The 23,007-nt window shown below is 37.7% G+C and overlaps 1 protein-coding gene across 8 annotated transcripts in view; it reads right to left on the bottom strand.

Moving 5' to 3' along the window:
• The window catches only part of rgs6 (regulator of G protein signaling 6), a 110,436-nt gene that overhangs the window by 24,783 nt on the left and 62,646 nt on the right, over positions 1-23,007 (bottom strand). For 4 of the 8 annotated variants that reach the window (XR_013817644.1, XM_079831437.1, XM_079831439.1 and 1 more), the window contains exons 3-5: positions 2,138-2,234; positions 339-389; positions 129-235 (exon numbers count right to left, since the gene is read on the bottom strand). Coding sequence is in view for 6 of the 8 variants with exons in the window: in XM_079831437.1 (XP_079687563.1) it covers positions 129-235; positions 339-389; positions 2,138-2,234 (255 nt within the window). In the remaining 2 variants the exon portion in view is untranslated. Of the gene's footprint in view, positions 1-128; positions 236-338; positions 390-2,137; positions 2,235-3,586; positions 3,849-23,007 lie in introns of those variants that run through there. The other 4 variants (XM_079831441.1, XM_079831438.1, XR_013817645.1 and 1 more) reach the window with 3 other exon arrangements.

Here is a 23,007-nt window from a genome sequence, read left to right as displayed (position 1 = left end):
GTTTTCACACAGTAGATTCAGAATCTCAGCAGTGCTAAGGTGAAACAAGATCACATCCTGGAAACCACAGCTGCCAGGATACAATCCACGTGACTCTTATTTGGTTGATGGTAGATAGATAAGCTCACCTGAAAGCGGTAAAATGTCCCATCATCCTTGAGGGTGAGAACATGATCAGAGATGGGAAATATGTAGCCTTGGGCAGCGATCAGGCTTCCGATGTGTATGGCCTCCACTGTAAATAAAGAAAAGAAAAATGTACTCTTACTAAATACTTTCATAAACAACTTATTGCAGTCATCAATAAGATGTGTATCTTTCTTCAGATCAGGACCTACCGGGATCCTCTATGTTGAGGTTCTTCATCATCCACTGAACAATGTCTGAACCTGAAGTTTTGAAAGGGGAAACATATCACCTTATTTTCACATGCAAATTATATTCACTTCTCAAAGCCTTGATATAAAGACAAAATCATCACTGTGCCAAGACACATTATGGGTTATAATTCAGTGCGTGTTAGATCAGTCAAGCTAAATCTACATTAGCACCACCTCAGTCATGTTCAACATCAACGCTTTAGTTCCAAATCAGCTATTAGTTATCCAGGCCTGCGGGCATCCATTTAGAGCTGCTCACTGTATTAATTGTGTATAGCGATGTGAGCAGATCAAGCCATATCTTCAGGTTTATTCTCTTTGAGGGCTTATAAGAACAAATAGCTGTTTTCCCAGCATTCATTATCATACACTAAAGGAAGCTTTAAAATATAAAGTGGTTAGTTGGATCGGTGGAGACCACAGGGGCATGTGGCTCCGAATCTGTCACCGAATCCACCCTCTGATCTGTAAAATGCCCTGGCAAACAGCAACTCAGTACATATTTTATCAGCACTGAAAGTAATATACATTTTTTAAAACATATTTTTAAAAAGCATCATTAACTTAGATAAAGTTAAGAGATAAAGATACACTCAAAAGGTAACTTTTTCCTAATTAAAAGTTTTTGAAATAAATATTAAATTACATTTCACATCAGATGAAGACTACTGTGAACCTATTATCAAACTTTCGCTTACAGAATAACAATCATGCCTGACTTGCTAATAATAATTCTGTTAGCTAGCAAAAAATCCCCAGTTAAAAAATGAAAACATTAATCTCAAAAACAATAAGCTGAAGACAAAAGAGCTGGCTGACAAAAGCTAACTAGCCATGGCATGAATTTCATATACTTCCTAAAATAATTTAGTAAATAAATAAATAAATATTATTGCAGTATTCATGTTGTTTTCTACACTTTAAAGAGTTAGTTCACCCAAAAATGAAAATTCAGTCTTGTGTCATTCCAAACCCGTAAGACTTTCGTTCATCTTCGGAACACAAATGAAAGAAGATCTTTTTAATGAAATCTGAGAGCTTTCAGTCCCTCTATTGACAGCCTACACAACTCAAGCACCACAGGTAGTAAAGACATAATTAAAGTAATTGTGACTCCAGTGGTTTAACCTCAATTTTATGAAGCGACACGAGTACCAAAAAACTGAATTTACCACTTTATTTACAAAATATGAATCTCTAATGAGCGTTCACGAGACCACCACAACGCATGCATGTTGTGCTGACGCGAGTGCAGATATTGTTGCATGAATGCGCTTAAAAGTGGTTTAGTTGCGTGGGCTGTCAATGGAGGGACAGAAAGCTCTCAGAAAGACTTTTATTTGTGTTCTGAAGATTAATGAAAGTATTACAGGTTTAGAAAGACATGAGGGTGAGTAATACATTTCATTTTGGGGTGAACTAACCTTTTAAGCAAGTTAAAATGATTTTAAATAACTTAAAATCAATATTTCATGCAATTATATTTATTTTACATTACCTGATTCTACATTAGCCCTCATTTTGACTATATTCACTGAATTTACAGAAAATATTGCTTATAAATATTGCTTGAAATGTTCAAAAACGTGTACATCTCAATTGCTACAATTAAACTGTATTGCATTTGCTCACACATACTTTATGATAACAATGGCCATTGAAAAACCCACATCCCGAAGGTCCACCACCGTCAACATCTATCAAATAACACACCAGTTTAGACACAAACTGTTCCACCCATATTCCTGCCAGAATACCTGTAACAACGCTGGGAATCTTGGACAGGAAGCTCTTGACTGTTCTGACTGGAACACCTTCAGTTTCATCTTGGAGGCGTGTGATGATGTCCTCAATCTACAGGACGAGAGAAGAAAGAATCTGACTAGTTAGTTTGGCTGACTCACATCTCATACTGTAGCTACACAGTCTAGGTCTGCTTCACTTTTATTTCAGTGCCCATATTGACAGGAATTAACACAGCCCACAAAAGCAGGGGCAGCACAGCAGAAGCGTAGAGTCTATTTTTTTGCTGCATGCAACATCAGTTCAGTATAAAATACAAACACAATGCTTTGTGCATCTATTTATCAACACCATTAATTTATGGTATTTTTCAAAAGCTCGCTCCTGATAGTTATTGTATAGCCTGACGTCGTCAGACTCAATTCTAGTCAGAATATGAGTCTGATACTGCTTCATTGGGCTGTGATAATGGGGCGTCTTTCAACTGAACCAGATAGACCTGGATAGACCAACAACCAATCAGAGCGACACATAGTTGTCAACAGAACTCAACTGCACGCACGCTGGGAGAAGTAGAAGAAGAGGATGAGTGTAAATGATCTTTGCCGATGCTGTATACACGGATACACGGAGTACTTACCAACACGATCATCATTGAGATTTTGAGAGAAATAGTAAAGGTGAATGCACATACGAACAGGTTCTCCGTGTAGGATTAGAACGAATTCAACCCAAGCTCTTTGGTGACGTGCATGATCACGTTACTGTTGATCATCTGTCCATCATCGTATAAAGCCCGCCCTGACAATTTGATTGGTCCGAACAGCTCTGGTTCGAGCATAGTTGCTCCACAACGGATCAAGTCCAGACCGAACTTCCCAACCTCAAATGTTGTAGGCGGGGCTAAATTCGGCTGGCATCCAGGCTAGTCATTGTATACATTACCGGTCAAAAGTTTGGAATAATTCAGATTTTTTTTAAATCGTTTTTTTTTTATAAACAGTAATATTGTGAAATATTACAATTTAAAAGTGTTTTCTATTTGAATATATTTTAAAATGTAATTTATTTCTGTGAGAATGATTTCTGAAGGAATCATGATCATGAATACCATTTTTGAAATATATATACCGGTAGTGTAATTCAAGGCTGTTATTAAAGGAAATACTCAATTTAGTAAACCACAAATCAGCTCTGTTTCACACCAGAACGCTGTCACTTTAAATGCACTGTGATTCATTTTATTTCAGTCCACCGTTAGGATTGATCTGGTCATTTTACAGCTTTTTTTTTGTAGTATCACATTCTCAACAAACTGTCAATCATAACAGGTGTAAATACATACACCTACATCTACTGCTCACAATACTAAATGCATCAAGTACCCAATGCACACAATGCATGGGCCAAATGTATTTATTCTGTTTTATTCCCAAAATCTTGTAAAACCACAGAAATGATACCTTCACTTGTGATGGGAACATCTGTTTTCATTCCTCTCTGGATACGCAGGCGTCTAAGCAGAGGCCTTTCGAATACACAAGCTTGCACCTACACTCTATAAATAATCCCGGCACTGATGAAAACAGCTAATAGTTTTGCAGGAGAGGGGGAGCATAATGAGATTAGGTAGCGTTCTCTGCTTTGGAGATTGCATGTTGTCATCACTGTTCTGTGGCGCTCAACCCTCTTTTTTTGCATGTGTCGTGTAGGAGGCAAGATCTCAGTTGCTTTTAATGCATACAGTAGCTATATATAAACAATCAAAGCCAGCCCCCGACCCTGTGAGCCCACGTCAACACGACGCTGCTAAAATAAAGCTAGCCCACTTCACTTCCAAGTATAAAGGGAGGGCGCGTACATCATCAGCGATGCCAAACAAAACATACAGCTGTGCTACATGAAGACTCGCCCTCATTTTCCAAAAAAACACTCTAGTCATCCCATCCATTACCACCAGACTAATTTCCCCTCTCTACCCATAAAAAGCACTTCACTTCGTTTAATGCTCTCTATCTAGTGGCTAAAACGTGAGTCTATGGTGCAAACTATTCTAAATGGGTCGATGAGTGTTGGCCTGAGTCCCGTGAGAGATCCTGGCTGTAGACAGACAACATTGTGGGGCAGGAAGTCCACCTCTAAACCCAGTGGCAAAAAAGGAAGCCAAAGCAGAGTGATCTCCTTAACACCCAAATCAATACAGATAAAATTCAACATGGTGTTGTTTAGACCGCAAAATGGCGTCTATCCAACACCATCGCAGCTTCCTGCACCACAGCATTCTCAATATTCAAAGTTTCAATCAGCAAAAGTAGGGCTGGATTATGGGCCAGATGACCATTAGAGTCCCCTGGCCCTGTATACAGTGTGATTTGACCACATGCCCCGGGCCCCTTCGGCCCCAGCTACTACTTTTAGGGGCCATTCACACGGAACATTAAAAGACGCAAGGCAGTGAAATGTAAAAAAATAGGTCAAGAGATGTGTTTTTTTTTTAAGTTGAGCTTATTTTAATTTGAGTGCCACTTTTTTGTTTTGTTTTATTTTATTAGACTGAATTCTGAAGGATCACGTGACACTGAAGACTGGAGTATGGCTGCTGAAAATTCATCTTTGAATGGCATTTCATGCACGAAACTGGAAAAGACAAGTGCAATGGTCAAACGCATTCCTCTAGAAAAAAATAGTGGAATGTAAAAACACGATCTGAACAGCTCTTTAGTCGTCTAATAGTTAGCCTAACAAAACGTGCTTTTTCTTTTGATAGCCAAATCACCCTTGTTGCTTAAAGTAGGATAAGTGGTCTGTTATGAAGGCAGGATCATCCCAAATAAAAAGAGAGTGATTTTGAGCAAATTCACACTAGTCATCATGGCGAAGCTGTGTATCCTTCCTTAATGAGAGTGAATGCCATTAAATGAACTTAACGGATGCCATGCCTTATCTCTCTGGGAGACGCTCTTCACCCGGCCTCATGCTGGGTTGTCTATTTCAGTACAATCAGCAGCACCCACTAGAGAGCTCTTTTTAGGATAGGCCCTTGTGTTGGTACATCCCAAAAAGCACTTATATATGTCATATTCTGTCAAAACACTGTGCCGAATTCTTATTAGGTTATCACAGTACTGTCCCCCTCAGAGGCCACCGCAGCGCGTGTTAAATGTAGCAATTAGCGCTCTTGCTTCTTCAAGGAAAGCTAGTGAAGCAGCCTCCAGTTCCTGTAAACATTTTCCAAAGATGACAAGCCCTGGCACATTACTTCACAAGTTCACATGAAAGAACTAATTAAAAAATGGATAAAGAATATATTGCTAATATACATTTATTTATATAATATATTTACATTGTCTATTTATATTTACACACATTTATTTACTTATTGCATCATGAATTTTCAGCCGATTTTACATTGTTACAAAAAATCTATTTCAAATAAATGTTCTTTTGAACTTTCTATTCATCAAATAATCCTGAAAAAAAAGTAAAATCACAAAATCCATAAAAATATTAAGCAGCACTGTTTTCAATGTTTCTTGAGCACCAAATTGACATAGAATGATTTGAAGACTGGAGTAATGAAGCTGAAAATTCAGTTTTGTCATAACAGTGATAAATTACATTTGAAAACTTTAAAATAGAAAACAGTTATTTTCAGTTATTTTTTAAGTTAATGTATTAATAAAAGTCGCAGAGCAGCGGTGACAACAAGTTTCGGTGCTCCTGAATGTTTGTGTGTGCGTGCAGCACAATCTCTGATCTCTGTATGTGAGTGACATGTGTGCTTCAATGAAAGCATTAATATAGAACAGTGATTAAACTGACTTGATACTACCTATTAAACAGTTCAATTGCACACCCTCCAGCCAATCAGAGTATTCAGACAGATCATGGTATAATTGAAAAATATATTTCTTTAAAGGATTAGTTTACTTCAAAATGAAAATTTCCTGATAATTGACATACCCCATCTCATCCAAAATGTTCATGTCTTTCTTTCTACAGTCGAAATTAAGTTTTTTGAGGAAAATATTCCAGGACTTTTCTCCGTATAATATATTTCAATGACAACCAACGGGTTGAAGGTCCAAATCAATGCCATTTCATAGGGCTTCAGAGGACTCTGCACGATCCTAGCCGAGGTCTTATCTGGTGAAACCATCAGTCATTTTTAAAAATTTATATTACTCATCTCATTTCATTTATATACTTTTTAACCGCAAATGCGTGACTTCTGTGTTGTTCTACTTCACTGCGTATGATGTCATCACGTCGGAAAGGTCACATGTAAAGTACGTGGAAGTACTGACCCAGTGCCGAAAAACTCCCTCATGTTCTCCTCCATCTTTAAAATTGCCCGACATCGTTGTTATACCTTTATTTTTGTAAAGGGCGTTTGGTTTAGTCTTTGCACATTCGTTTTAACATTGGGTCAGTACTTCCACGTACCTTACGTGTGTGACCTTTCGGACGTAATGACGTCATTCGTCGTAGAGGAGAACAACACTGAAGTCGCGCATTTGAGGTTAAATAGTAAATAAATATTTTTTTAATTTATTTGTTTTTTAAATGACCGATGGTTTCACTATATAAGACCCTATTCCTCTGCTTGGATCGTGCAGAGCCTTTGAAGCCCTTCGAAGACCTTCAACCCGTTGGTTGCAATTGAAATGCATTAAAAGGAGAAAATCCATTTAAAATCCATCCTGGAATGTTTTCTTCAAAAAACAAATTGTCTTTTCGACTGAAGAAAGAAAGACATGAACTTCTTGGGTGAGATGGGGGTGAGTAAATTATCAGGGAATTTTCATTTTGAAGTTAACTAATATTTTAAGCCATGCTTTTTACATCATATAGCATTTCAGTCCCCCCTTGAAGTCGCTTTGGATAAAAGTGCCTTTTAAACTGAAAAGGGAAGATTTCTTTTTAATATCAGCATGTGTACGACAATATCTCAACTAGGGCTGTACAATTAATCGAAAAATAATCGAAACCGAAATTCAGAACCTCTAACCGATGTATTTTTCCCATGTCGGTTATTTTGGTTTTAGTCACGTGACTCCGCCCCGTCAGTCACATCAAGTGCAGTTTGCAGGCACACAGAGAGATGCAGGAGCAGTTATCTTTGTTTATAGATGCCCAGAATCACTATAGTAACTGCATGTTTTACACAGTTTATACAGGTAAGTTAATTGCCGTTTGTATAGCCTACGCGCTGCCACACACACACACACACACACACACAGATGGCGCACGCAAGCCACAAAGCCAGATAGCTTTCACTTTCGTCCTCAAAAAGTTTGTCAAGTAAATGCGTTTAAAGGCTTGAACATTTAAAGCGATTGTGCACTATTCAAAAACAACAATATGAAAAACGTATCCGTTCAGTGCTCAGCTTTTTTCTGTGACACAGAGCCGAGTCGTGTCGTGTCTCTGACAGCGCGCGCCCTAAAGGCAGACCTCTTTTACCTGCGTCCTCACAAAGCTTTGTCATTTGTATAGTGTTTTAAAGGGTTAGTTCACCCAAAAATGAAAATTATGTCATTAATTACTCACCCTCATGTCATTCGACACCCGTAAGACCTCCGTTCATCTTCGGAACACAAATTAAGATATTTTTGTTGAAAGCTGATGGCTGAGAAAGGCCTCAGATAGGCCTCCATTGGCATTCAGTACATTCACACTCCCAAGACCCATAAAAGGCACTAAAAACGTCGTTACAAAGTCCATCTCATCACAATGGCTCTACAATAATTTTACGATGCGACGACAATAGTTTTTGTGCGCAAAAAAAAAAATCAAAATAATGCCTTTATCCAACTTGTTCTTGTCTTCCGTGTGTGCCTCCACGACGCATGCGTGAGAATATTTTACGCAGATCCGGCGTTCGGACACGTCCCAGAAGTGATTTGTTTACAAGCAGAGGAAGACGCGCGTATCGAAGCTGTTGAATTCTACATTGATCGTGCTTTAGGTCTCGGCGTAGTGCTCAAAATGGGGCTAAAGTGTGCATTTCATGGATTCCCGAACGCCGGCGCTACGTCATATTCTCGCGCATGTGTCATGGTGTTTCGTGAGTTCACAGCAGAGGCCAAAACGGAGGACAAGAAGAGGTTGAATAAAGTCGTTATTTTGATTTTTTTTGCGCACAAAAACTATTGTCGTCACTTCGTAAAATTATTGTAGAGCCACTGTGGTGAGATGGACTTTGTAACAACGTTTTAAGTGCCTTTTATGGGTCTTGTGAGTGTGAATGTACTGAATGCCAATGGAGGCCTATCTGAGGCCTTTCTCAGCCATCAGCTTTCAACTAAAATATCTTCATTTGTGTTCCGAAGATGAACGGAGGTCTTACGGATGTCGAACGACATGAGGGTGAGTAATTAATGACAGAATTTTCATTTTTGGGTGAACTAACCCTTTAAGGCCTGCCAGTTTGGACATTAAAGCGATTTTAGTCCATCAGATGTGTATTATGTTGAACTAATGCCTGATATATTGTGACAAACGAACACTCAGACAGAAGCTCGCACATCACAAGAAGATCGCGCGCAGAGAGCAGCGCAGAAACGCAGTGTCAACGCTGTCCTGTGACTAAAATTAAGTCACTAAAGTAGCTTAGAAACTCAACCGTTATGGGCATATATTTTAATACCTTTGAAGTAAGTACAAACCACAGCTTCATAATGAATAGAGACGGTATGAGAAATTCACACACACAATCACTCTCTCATTAATGCATTCAAATAAATGTAATGTAGGCCTACTGTGCTAATTTATCTGTATCTGATGTACAAAAAGCTGAAATCTGCCCCATAGACAATAACTGCTGAAAGTGAACCGTTTCCTTCAAGATTTTAAAAACACAAAGAAATGCACTTTTTCATTAGAAAAATAATTTCCACCTTTAATAGTAGAAAATATTTACAGTAAAAACCTTATCAGGAACTTACTCAAAAACCTTATGAGGGCAAAAATGGAAAGCAAAAAAAAAAATGTCTCATTCATTAATGAAATGTTCATTAATCGTAATCGAGGTATAATGTTCAATTAATCAAGGTTTTTATTTTTGGTCAAATCGTTACAGCCTTAATCTCAACTATTTCACAACAGATTAAGGACATTTAAAAGAGGAGCACTGATTGGACTCTTGACAGTAACAATCAAGTGAGGATTAATGCAACAATTGTCACTTTTCCATTGAAAAATAAACACAAAAAAAGCTCCTTTATTTGATCAAAGAACGCCCAGTGCAGTTTTTAAAATGTCCTTGTTGACATGCCCGCCGTTTCGTGTTCTGAATGAAAATTACGTCGGCGATGACCTAGCCAATGAGAGAGCAAGAAGGGCAGGGCAGCGGGAAGTTCTGGGAGGAGTTATAGACCAGAATTTCAGTATTTTAATAGAGGTATTTACAATTATATCAAACAGAAACAAAGCACAAACATTTGCTTGACCTACCGCAACAGCAGCAAATTGCAAATTTATCAATACTCTTTGCAGAACACACTATCCTTGCTCCCCATGTCTCCCTGACCATTTCCTCCTCCATCATCTTTTTTTCTCCTTTTCACTGCAAATCAACGCACAGACAATTTGGATTGCATCACTTCTCGCGTGTGTTTGGTTTTGAAACTTAGAATGCGGACCAGACAGTAAAAACGAGTAAAGTCATGCAATGTGAAATCCCCTGTTGCCGATCCATTGCCGACTGAATGCTACCCCAGATAGTCATGCAGTGTGAAAAGAACCCCTCCCTCTGGTTCTGCCCGCCTCCCATGCCGGAGACGCCGGTTCGAGTCCCGCTTGGAGCGGGACGAGTAGGACCAGAGGGGTTACATTTGGTGCCATGACCCGGAAAATGTTGCAAATGCCAACCACAATGCTGTTTTTATGCTGCATTTTTATTAGGCTTACAATGCCACAATACTGCATTTTATAAGGCTTGCTTAATAAATAAATACTGAGACAAACATTTAGAGAAAATGACAAGAATAAGTAAATACATTGTATGCAATAACAACTATCAACAGAAAAGTATAGACCATATTTTGTCTAAATCCAAACATGTTGATGACGACATGAAAATGACTTGTCTCGCTGTCTCTGAGGGATTTGAATGAGAGGCAGACGCAGATGTGGGTGGTTGCATATCGGATTCACCCATAAGAGCCCTTTCTCAATCAAGCCCATCTTTCAAACTTGATTACAGCAAGTCTCTGTAGCCTGTGAATAACACTCTTACTGAGGAGAAAAGAGAAAACAAGGACAGATTTCCACCTCTATTGAAGCTGCTTAAGAGGCAAGACCGTTTCTGAAGCAAAGTAGATGGTGGAAAAGCATCTTCTTTCTTGCCAGGTAAATCCATGAAATTAAACAAGGCACTTTGGAGATGCATCAAGGTCGGACTCTGTAGCAAAGCAGCATGAGTGAGTCTGTGAGACAGGTTAGTGTTGCCATAGATAACAGCATGGGAAGCGCGTCTGATGATAATACCTTTGCAGCATCCTGTGGCTCATCTGCTCAGTCCCTGCAGGAGATATGTGAACAATCGATGCTGTTGATTTTCCACAGCCAGGTCCTGATGAATGACACTCAACCATGTCTACCCGAGGTGCATACTGACGTGACAAGCATTTCTTATACCAGAGGCAGTGTGTTATGACAGCTCCAACCCCCACAGCGAGACAATAACGTGTTATGAAATGTGGTCAAAAGATGCCCATAAAGAGGTTAATTGGAAAGAAAAAGTGAACCTAAGATACCAGTTAACATCTAACTGTGAATTCTGTATTATATTTACAGTTACTGAGTCTAAGAATACCAATGAAACATATTCAGATGAGGTGGAAATAAATGTTTAATTTACATAATACATTTCCAAAACAACATACTATCTAGGTATTGTGTTAGCGCTTTCAAGATCATATAACTCCATTTGATTTGCACACTATATTAGCAATTTGATAGCTTTGTGTGAGTGATTATTATTTATTCCTCACTCATACAGACTTGGAACAACATTAAGGTGACTAAATCAACATCAACCTACATATTCTCACTTGATTTAAAAATGACGCCCACCTGCAAACTTCTGGCTTTCTGTGAGTGGCCTCCATGACTTTAAGGGGCTCTTCTGTTTCAAACACCTGGCTATGCAGCTGGGACATGAAAAAGCAGGCAGGCATACAGGTGAAGGCTGGTTTCTGCTGATGTCATCTCCCATCAAAAAGCACTTCTGTACGTCAGAAGCAGATGTCTAAATGCAAACTCTCCACCTGGGCCTTCAAGGATTCAAAGTCCTTTATAGAGCCGGCTGAAAAAACCTCAATAGTATAAAGAAAGTCCTTGAGGGAGAGGCTCAGTCCAAACTATACCTTATTTATTGCCCCTTCCTCTCTCTCCATTTTGCTCTCTTTGAAACCTCATACAACTCTACAGGGGTTAGAGGTCATTTCAGGTCTTGGATGATAGTTTCGGCCTTTATATTTTTTCAACCAAAGGGTTTGTGAGACTGCATTAATTTACCAATTCACAATAGAAACTGATTAAAAGTTTCAAAATAACAGTTTTTATGAATAAAAAATGCAATTATAAAATATCTTATATGCTCTGCTTTTAACTAAACCACTCTCTGAAATACTTACCAGAGAATCTGTACACATATGATAATGATTAAGCTGAATTATGATAAATAGACAATATTATATCAGGCAATAACTGTTATGCATTTTACTTTTAACTTTAAAATGCATTTCTTGTTACTATATGTTATGTAGTCTTAAAGCTTTAGAGTATAATTTAAATACAGCACCAAAAATGGAGCTTTTGTAATTTCCACACTACATTTTGTTCTTTGCACTGTTCGTGGCTTTCTCACCAATTTATTTGAGCTACAATGTCACGCTCTTTCACAGAGCAATGAGATTATATTCATTTAGGCGTTTAGATGATGTTTATAGCACCAGAACTCATTCACACTCTCATAAATGTGTAAAAACACACGCAAAAGCATGCATGCATGAATGTATTCTTTCTGCTAATTAATGTTAAACCCCTTATGACATAATGTTCTTTACTTTAGCCTTAAATTATTATTTAAAAATGTAACAGAGCCAGAGTCTTTTATTATGGTCCATAATTAAAAAGTAACACAGCGCAGAAGGGGGCAGCAAGTCTTGGGCGACGTTGAAAGAACTGCCAGTTAGCCTGGGCCAAATTCACCAATCTTTTGTAAGTACCTTAACAATAAGTGAATTAATGAAATATTATTACCTGGAGACCTAAAAACAATCACGCTAAGTCAGTGATGGAATAGTGTACTACAGTGCATGTAAACTGTAGCTCTGTTTCAAGGTGCAATGATTTCCAATCAAATGGTTCTTGATTAAGCTGAAAAGATTTGCACACAGGCCCAACAAATGCCACAGGATAATCCACAACCCTGAGGTCACCTCTTCAAAAAATCATTAGAAATCGCAACAAAGCCTGTGTGTTAATCGCCAGACAAATTGATTGCTATTCACTGCAGGTTTTGCTAGTAATTCATAATTAACGCTAAAAAAGCTTTAGTGTATAAGACTGCTTTTGGATCACCTGAAGGTCAAGAGCAGAGTCTGAGCTTTGCAGAGAGTCCAAGTGCACACGGCTGATGCTTTTGACAGCAGCTGTGAGATGCGTTTCCTAATGGAAATATGATGACAGGGTAGTCAGGCTTTGAAAAAAGCCACAGACAGTTTAACAACCTGGATCTCGTCCTTTATGGAAATGCACACCCTTGATATGGGGCTCTTGTTAAAGCGCTTGTGGCGTACACTTACGAAAATGGAAGTAAAAGTTTTAGTAGTAGAGACACAAGACACGCAAATGCATATTAACATAATTTTAGTGTGAAAAAATTGCTTACTGACCTTTTCTATACAAAGTTATATAAAAAGTAACATATAACTGTTGCCATGACAATGTGACGACTAAAAGAACTGCAAACATTATGATGTAAACTGCTTTACAGCTCAATAATACAAAAAAATGAATGCTTATATATAAGTGCTACTTTTAAATGCTCCAAAAATTGGCCACATTTACTTCAACTGAAAGTGCCTCACTGTTACCTTTAATACCAATGTGTCACATTGAGCTTAACTTGAATTGAACCCTGGATTTAATTCATTCATTCTCTCGCTATGCCAGTGGTGCTTCTGTTGGTGTCTACAGTAAATGAAGAAAGAACAAACTAAAGTTTTCATCAGTTGCACTGTTGTCTGATTCAGAGACATGAGCATTTCTTTAAAATAATTCACTGCTCTCTAATCTCAGTGATTCTCATAACACAGCCCACTGGAGCTGAACAGCAGTGGCATCTACACAGAGCCTGAAGCCCATAGAGCCCATAGTACACATGAATTAGATACAATAGCAGGACTAGAACAAAGGAATCACTGCCAGTTTTAACAAGAAATTACAACTGACCCAAATGGTTGCATCCAAAAGCTTAGGCAGCTGACTTGTTGCCTTGCTGCCCTATCAGGCAATGACTTCTCAAGTAACGTTTGCGCATGAAGGTACCTGCAGAAACTGATTTCGGATAGACTTCTGAGGCAGCGTAATGGTTTAATGATCTACAATAAAATAGAGATATCTCTGGTGATTTCGAACACCATTGACTGTGGTATTTGAGTTATTCTAAAAAATTAAAAAAAATAACTTTTGTAGACATCACCATTCTCATTTACCTCAATATAATAATAAATAGCAATATAAAGCCCACATTTCACTCTCCAATCAAATCCTGATGGATAAAACCGGCATATCTTTATTGCTCACTATATTCTATTTCCAAGTCATCCAAGACACCATATCAATTACAATGGCTTCAACTCAGCGCATTTATATTGCATTTGTTCCCCACAGCACTTTCAGGCACAAATAACTTGCATGTACTATGCAAACATCATGAAATGTATAGCTTTGAAAACAGAAGATGAAAAAATTCATCTTATGGTGAGTGCAGCATGATCAAAGAGGTTTGAAACTGGAGAAACCAAAGCCTCTGAGATCCCCTCTATCAGTAAAGCTATACCTGACATGGAGATATTAATAATACAAGATTGCTAAATTCTAAGTGTGATTAGGTTAATTTATATTAATTATGTCATAGCAGGAGGATCTTAGGGAGAAAAACAAACAGACAACAACTTCCTTGATGATAAGATGGAAAGTCAGATTTACCACCAACACCATCATATCACAATCTAAGAACATATGATGGTAATAATGGGAAGGATAACATCTGAACTGCTGAAATGTATCCATGGCAATTAGGTCCAATTTGTTTGAAAAAGATAGAAAAGAAATGCCTTCATCTATTATAACACTGGTTAAAGTCAAACAAGTGCATAAGAAAACAAGGCATTAAATGAATATTTATTAATGTAGAACATTGTACATAATCATACCTGGTATGAAATTGCATTTCATTCTAGACTCCCTAATTAAGCTGAAGACATCCAATAAGCTTGATTTTTAGTAACCATATTAAGCATATTTCTGAAAATAAAGAGCTATGCCTACACCATACATGACTGACCAGTTTTCCCTTGAACAGAAGGACGCCAATTTTCCCACACAACATTAATATTTACAGTGCAGTGCCATCAGCCAACTGGCTTTAAAGCATTGCAGGTGGGTGCTGGGTTCATTACAATCTTCTCTATAATTAGATGACTAGAGATGACAGATGGGCAGAGAGAGTAAATACTTTAAAAAGCATCCTGACACACCATGTTTTTGTTCCATTATTTTGGGGGTTTTGGTCATGTTTTGTTGGCAGAGACGGGAAATTATCTGATGGGCAGGCTGATCTGGGTTCCCAAACCTTTTGACCAACAATTTTCCACGATAGTTCTACTAATTCATGATAAAATCATATCTTTAAGAGCCATTTTACAAAGTTTATAATCATTAAAAGCAATTTATAGATGATGTCAAAAATACAGTAAAAACAGTACAATTGTGAAATGTTATTACAATTTAAAAGAACTCTTTTCTATTTAAATACATTTTAAAATTGCATTAGCATTAATCCAGTCTTCAGTATCACGTGATTCTTCAGAAATCATTCCAATATGCTGATTTGATGCTCAGAAACATTTCTTATTGTCGTCAGTGTTGAAAACAGTTGTGGTCCTTAATATTTTTGTGGAGACTGATGCACTTTTCTTCAGTATTCTTTGAATAGAAAGTTAGAAAAGAACAGCATTTAATTCAAATAGAAATCTTTTGTAACATTATATATGTCTTAATGTCACTTTTGATCGATTTAATGTATTCTTGATTAATAAAAGTACATTTCTTTCAAAGCAGTAGTGAACAGTACACTCTTAAAAATAAAGGTTCCAAAAATGGGTCTCAGAAGCAATTTGTGGCTCCCCAAATAACTTTTTATTGTGTGTAATTCTTTTTATATAACATTGGTTATTGCTAATGACATACAGAGTAATTAATCTACTCTGTTAGCCCGGACAAGTTGAATCTACTTAAAAAATTGGAGCAAACTGGTTGCCCTAAAAATTTAGTAATGTGAACTAAAACGAGTACATTTAACTTAAAATGTTTTAGTTTAAAAAATTCAGAACCTAGATAAAACTCCCCCTGCTGCTACACTGATTTGCATTTGTGTAGCTCACAGCATGTTCATTTACATGTTAAAGCCTCCCGTAGAATTAAGGGGAGGGGGGGTCATGGGGGGACAACTGCCAAGCAAGGCCCACGTCAATTTCCGTCAATTTACGGCAGTTTTCGGTGTTGCCTGCAAATTGCCGTGCACAGTCGTAAACCTGAAGTTTCACGGCAATCTACAGTGCCACATACTGACGAAAATCCCACTTTTCATGCAGTGCTTTCAGCGATCATTTCTTAAAGGGGTGGTAAAACACATTCTTTTGAAGGCTTGACTGTGTTTGTGGGGTGCACTGTAACATGTGTTCATGCTTCGTTTTAAAAAAAATTGCCTTATTTTTCATATATTTGACCTTTATTCTACACTGCTCTGTCCCTCCTTGTAAAACGGTCTGATGCTTTCCGGGTTGTATGAAGCCAGTCCCTCAAAAATACGCAGTGGGCTCTGATTGGTTAGCTGGCCCAGTGTGTTGTGATTCGCTAAACGCCTAGTGCACGTATGTCGGAAACGTCACGCCCCTTACCTTTACCAGAGGCTGTGCTTTGGTCAGTGTTAGAAACAACGGCGTCAATAAAACCATACCAATCTGAGCCCGAATCAGACCCAGAACATTTGAGTGAAGATGATCGAGCAGAACCTGTTCAGTCCTCAAGAGTAAAGACTGCGGATCTATAATGATCGCTACTGAATGGCACTTTAACTTTTGTATTTTTAGAACGATTATAGCCAAATATCTGTCGCAAGAACTAACCCAAAACAAACACTAAGCACTGGCTTAAACTAGTAAGTTAGCCCAATCACACACAGAACCATGTTTAGCATGCCTGTAGATAAACAATACATAAAAGCTCTAATCAAAGATTTACACTAATGCCAAGTTCGCTGTTGAGATTTTAACGTTAGTGTTTGTAACGATAGGTGTTCGTCGGATAACGTTAAGTATGAATGAGCATTTAACAGACTGGTTTGCAGAACAGTGTTGTCATCTGTTTACTTCCTTGCTACAACCTATTACAGGAAAACACATCGATGAAAAATAAATCAGACTTACAGGTTGTGGCCCGTGAACAGCTTCTGTTTGTAAATCCAGCTTTCAGGACAAGCCGTTGTGCATATCCTGTATTGAACTCGCGAAGTTTGTGGAAGATTGTGTTGTCCTCCGTGAAATGTGCAGCGCGCGCGTCATGCATCCACGCACCGGCAGTGTTTTTTTCACGCAGCTGACGTTGTGCAAATCCGGCATTGAAATCGCGAAGACGGTGGATGCAGGGAGCCCTGCGCGCGCCTGATTCCCCGCTGACTCAAACACACGTGCATATAACATGCTGTATGTTAAACGCTCTGCAACGCACCCCCGTCCCTATGAAGGCTGAACAGAGCAAGTACCCCAGACCTGCAATCCGGATGAAAATAACAGCGTTTCTTCGGCATTGCGGCAAAAACACAGCCTACTAACGCTTCCCCGCGGCGATACAAAATTGCCTCGCCCCCCTTATTTCATATTCCCCGGAGGAGGGGTTTATGTAAATATTGGGCCTGGTGATGTCAGCAAAACCTGGGTGAATGTGTAGTAGTCCCTAGCGGCCGTTTGCTGTAGTCCTTAGAAACTGATTTCTTTAAAAGCAAATATCTCCCTTTGCTTTAAACTTTGAACGTTGTAACTTTGCAGATGTTGTTTATGCTCAAGCAGCAACATTACACGTAGCTAAAGTTAGAATAGTGAAATCGTGGTTTACCACCCCTTTAAGATAACTTTTTTCTTAGTCAGAAATCTAAATAACCGTTTCTCACTAAGAGCCTTTCGTCCAATGGAAAGGTTTTATGGATGTTAAAAATTCTTCATGCATCGATGCCAATAAAGAACCATTATTTTTTGGGTGTAATACATAATCATTACAGAAATGTACTTTCCCGTGACTTTTTAAGATGTTAACTTCAGTGGGAACCCCAAAGGAAGGAATCAAACCTGCATTTCCCGCATGAGCTCTATGAATCCAGACAGATCTATGAATTATTCTATCTACCACTATCCATGCGTTACAATCACGACCGAAAACATTCAATCTTCCTCAATTCAATCTTCCCCTCAGATAGCACCCATATAGTATAATGGTAGGCTTGAAAGCAAAGAAATAAAAATTAGAGAACAGGGATTAGATAAGTGATATAGGAATAAAACATGAATATACGAATAGGCTACATCAAGAGGAAATATTCTACACTTTACTCTGATTTTGATGTTTAGAACTTGGCTTTCCGATGACAAAGTGCATGCTACAAAAGCCCTAACAAGTTTATCCAACGATCTCAATGTCATATAAATATTGAAAAACTAAATGATGGGAAAAAATGAAATTAAACTAAAACTGTCAGTAATCATTGTCTTAACAAGTGAGTCAATCACAAACGGATTCATTTAGGGACAAAGCAATTGACTGTGTCCAAAAGCTTCTTGCCTCGCTGCCCTTATCAGGCAGTGTTTACGCACAAAGGTACATCATGAAAATTATTTCGGGTTTGGTGGTAACTAAGCAAATAATTAACTGCAACAAAAATTTTAATTTCTCCCTAGAAATAACATCAAAAAGTTGGTCAAAAACATTTACACAACTTTCATTTAGTATACATGTTGTCTAGGCGTCACATTTTCAATATTGCTGATGTTTGGGAAAACCCCCCGGGAAAAGGCTCATTGCGAGGCCCATTTCAAGCAAAATGGGTGAAACATAGCAAAGGCCACTAGTGAATCCAGACATAGCCAACATGTTTGGAGCCCTAAGGCCACAGCTCCAATGTAATAGTGGTTCCTCTGAAACCCTGTCTAGAAATACAGTGATTGATTACGGTTTCAAATGTGAAGTATTATAGAACTACATTGAACCTTTACAGAGCATGTCATGAAACTGAGGACCACAGATGTAAACCATGATAATGACATAAAACAATCTTTAATACGCAAATCTCTATAAAACATTTTGTTTCTTTCTGCAGATATTAATCACCGTATTTCATTTTATTATTTTCAATTATCAATCGCTGCATTTCATTTAGCCGATATTGATCTCCATTTCATTTGACTGTTATCGATCGTTATTTTAATTTGCTTATATCAATCACTGTTTTCATTTCACCCAATTACTCTGCTGACATTAAGTCTAAATGTGTCACACCTCCAGAAGCTCATATGAAAGACTGACTGGGCGAAATGAATGGAGCAGACTGGGATAAAACAGACAATGTGGGAGTCATGAGTGGGTAGAACTCAGCCGGAAAAGCCTTGGCATGGATTGAAATTGAATTTGTCTCTGCGCATCGGCACATTTTTAGATTCTCTGCAACTTTCATTTCAGGAGAGAGAATTTAAGGGAAGAAAAAAATGTAGAGGGGGGCACCGTGGAAAGCAGAGCAAAACGTTTGATATTGACCACCTCTTGTTTTTTTTCTGAGAGATGAAATGAGACAGCTGGTGTACGCGGTGCTTGCTGTCATTTGGACAGCTTTCTTCTCCACCCCATTTGCTTTGGACAGTGTTCAAATCAGTAGCATCTGATTCCACATTCTCATTGATCAGCCACCGCCAGACATAAAAGTAGGATACAAAGGGAAGGATGCTTGGCAGCGTCCCACTCAGCCAGAGCTCGGAGCCATTTAGTGGATTGCAAATCAGGCAAGGTGAAGCTGGATCGTGGCCCCTGAGATCTGGCACTAATCACTGGAAGCAAATGGATGGATGTGCAATAAAACTAGATTGAAATATAATGTAAGACACAGATTTGACTGATTTAGAAAACTGAATCCACAGCAAAGAGTAAATACTTAAAAGGCATGAAAAAGTACAGCTACTGAATATTTCATATAATTGTTAAACATTTATACAAGCATACATTCTAGCAGCATGTTAATCGCAATGGTCTAGAGAACAGAATGCTTTGGCATGAATATAAAAAGCACGGCAAACAATAGGGACCCTTTCATCCATTATTTGCAAAAGAGACGCACATGATTATTTGCCTGCATAAACAAACAACATCCACATTCCTCAAATCCATATTTTCCAGCGGTTGTTATACATCTATGGCAATTGTGAGGTGAAGTGTATGTGGAACAAGCTTTGGTTTTGTAGACCTGTTATAAAGAAAAACAGCAAAAAAAACTGAATATTTATGGTAAACGGAAAATAAAGCTTGAGCTATCCGATTTAACTACATAAAAGTTAAAAATTGTCGTTAATTTTACAACTCCTGTTAAAAACACCACAAATGAGCTTCAGATATGCACTAGTAAGACTGCTAGTCACATTGTGAATATGCACTTTCTGTAACAATGCACTAAAACATATAGCATACCAAATTCACAATAATGTAATATAATAGTGTACTTATTTTAATGTTATGTCAGAAACTCAATGTTGATTCATGTTTAAAATACATGAAATGTTTTAATATATTTGATACTGAACATTTGAAAAATAAATTTTAATGAGTACAAAATTAAAACAATTTTGTACTCATTAAAGTTTTATTTTCAAATGTACACTACCGTTCAAAAGTTAGCGGTCAGTGTGATTTTTTTATTCAGCAAGGATGCATTAAACTGACATTAAATACATTTAATAAATATTTATATTTCAAATAAATGCAGTTTTTTTACAAAAATGATAAATGATTCTTAAACACCAAAATAGCATATTAGAATGATTTCTGAAGGATCATGCAACTGAAGACTGGAGTAATGATGTTGAAAATTCTTGCCATCACTGGAACAAATTAGATTTTAAAATACCTATTTTAGTGCACTACAAGCATAAATGTGGTCTCATTTGAAAGCAGACACGTGGCAGTTTGTTGTCATTAAGAATTAAAGGGTTAGTTCACCCAAAAATGAAAATTCTGTCATTAATTACTCACCCTCATGTCGTTGGACACCCGTAAGACCTCCGTTCATCTTCAGAACACAAATGAAGATATTTTAGTTGAAAGCTGATGGCTGAGAAAGGCTTCAGACAGGCCTCCATTGGCATTCAGTACATTGACACTTCCAAGATCCATGAAAGGCACTTAAAACGTCGTTACACAGTCTCTCACCACAGTGGCTCTACAATAAGTTTACGATGCGACGACAATAGTTTTTGTGCGCAAAAAAAAAATCAAAATAACACCTTTAACCAACTTGTTCTCGACTTCCGTGTGTGCCTCCACGACACATGCGCGAGAATATGACACAGATCCGGCGTTCGGGAATCCATGAAATACACACTTTATGTGTCACATTGTACAGAATTTTCATTTTTGGGTGAACTAACCCTTTAACTATTGACAAAGGAAAAAATTATTAAGGGCTTACATTTATTTTTAAGTTACTATAAATGTATTTGTATGAAATCTGAAATTGGCCTTGGTTAGAGAGAAAGGTTAGAGAGAAAAGTACTGCACCGTGGTACAACAGTATTACTCACACTATCAAGAGATAAACTCATAATCTAGAGCACAAATGGAAACAAACTAATTTAGAGGTCTTTAGAATCGCGTGGAAAGACATCACTTCCCGTTATAAAAAGGCTCTAAAAGCAGCCAGGTCTGAGCATTACCATAAACTGATAGAAAATAATCAAAACAACCCTAGGTTTTTATTTAGTACAGTGGCCAGATTAACAAATAAACAGACATCAACTGAACAAAATATTACAGTACAGTTTAGTAGTAATGACTTTATGAATTTCTTCGAAAGCATCAGAAATACAATTATAAATGTACAACCTTTTACAGCGTTTTATGATTCAGCCTCAATTATCACCCCTGAAGAACAACAACAGTGCTTTACAACAATAGGACAGGAAGAGATAAATAAACGTATCATTGCTTCTAAACCAACAACATATTCATTAGATCTAATACCAACTAAACTACTGAAAGAGTTGTTACCTGTAGAAGAAGAGCCTCTTTTCAATATTATTAATTCATCTTTATCTCTAGGTCATGTCCCAAGATCGTTCAAGATGGCAGTAATTAAACCTCTCATTAAGAAACCACAACTAGATCCAAATTAATTAGCAAATTACAGACTCATTTCAAATCTTCCATTTCTGTCTAAAATACTAGAAAAAATTGTGCCTTCTCAATTATGCTCTTACAAGAAAACGAAGGATTCTGGATTCTATGATGGGGTCTGGATTCAGACCCCATCATAGCACAGAAACTGCGCTCATTAAAATGACAAATGACTTACTCTTAGCTGCTGACCAAGGCTGTATCTCAGTACTAGTTTTACTTGATCATAATGCTGCATTGGGCACCATAGATCATAAAATACTCTTAGATCATCTACAAAATTACACCTATATTCAGGGACAGGCATTAAAGTGGTTTAGATCGTAACTATCAGAACGTAACCAATTTGTCTATTTAAATGGAGAAACATCTAAGATAGCGTTGGTAAATTATGGAGTGCCGCAAGGATCTGTGTTAGGCCCTCTGTTATTTTCAATATATATGCTGTCTCTAGGTAATATTATAAGAAAACACGGAATTAGTTTCCACTGTTATGCCGATGATACTCAGTTATATATGTCAGCACGACCAGATGAAATCTCTAAATTATCCAAGCTGACAGAGCGTGTTAAAAATATAAAATATTGGATGACCTGTAATTTTATCCTATTAAATTCAGATACTTACTTATTGGACCAAAAACCTGGAAACAGAATCTCTTAGAATATAATTTGCACTTAGAAGGATGTACTGTTACTTCATCCGCTACAGTTAAAGACCTGGGTATTATATTAGACAGCAACTTGTCTTTTGAAAAACATATTTCAAATGTTACAAAAACAGCCTTCTTCCACCTCAGAAACTTTGCTAAGCTACGGAACATGCTATCTGTCTCTGATGTGAAAAAGTTAGTTCATGCATTTATGACCTCTAGACTAGATTACTGTAATGCATTACTAGCTGGCTATCCTGCATCCTCAATAAACAAGCTACAATTAGTCCAAAATGCAGCTGCTAGAGTTCTTACTAGGTCAAGAAAATATAATCACATAACACCAATTTTAACATCTCTAGACTGGTTACTTAAGTACCGTTTCGATTATAAAGTATTGCTACTGACCTATAAGGCCCTAAACGGTTTAGCTCCTGTGTATTTAACTGATCTCCTCTCGTCTTATAACCCATCACAATCTTTAAGATCACTAAACTCTGGGCTTCTGGT

The sequence above is a fragment of the Gobio gobio genome, assembly GCF_949357685.1.
Source record: "Gobio gobio genome assembly, chromosome: 12".
Lineage (NCBI taxonomy): Eukaryota > Metazoa > Chordata > Actinopteri > Cypriniformes > Gobionidae > Gobio > Gobio gobio.
Note: the sequence above shows the minus strand (reverse complement) of the source record. Positions and strands in the feature narration are given on the sequence as shown.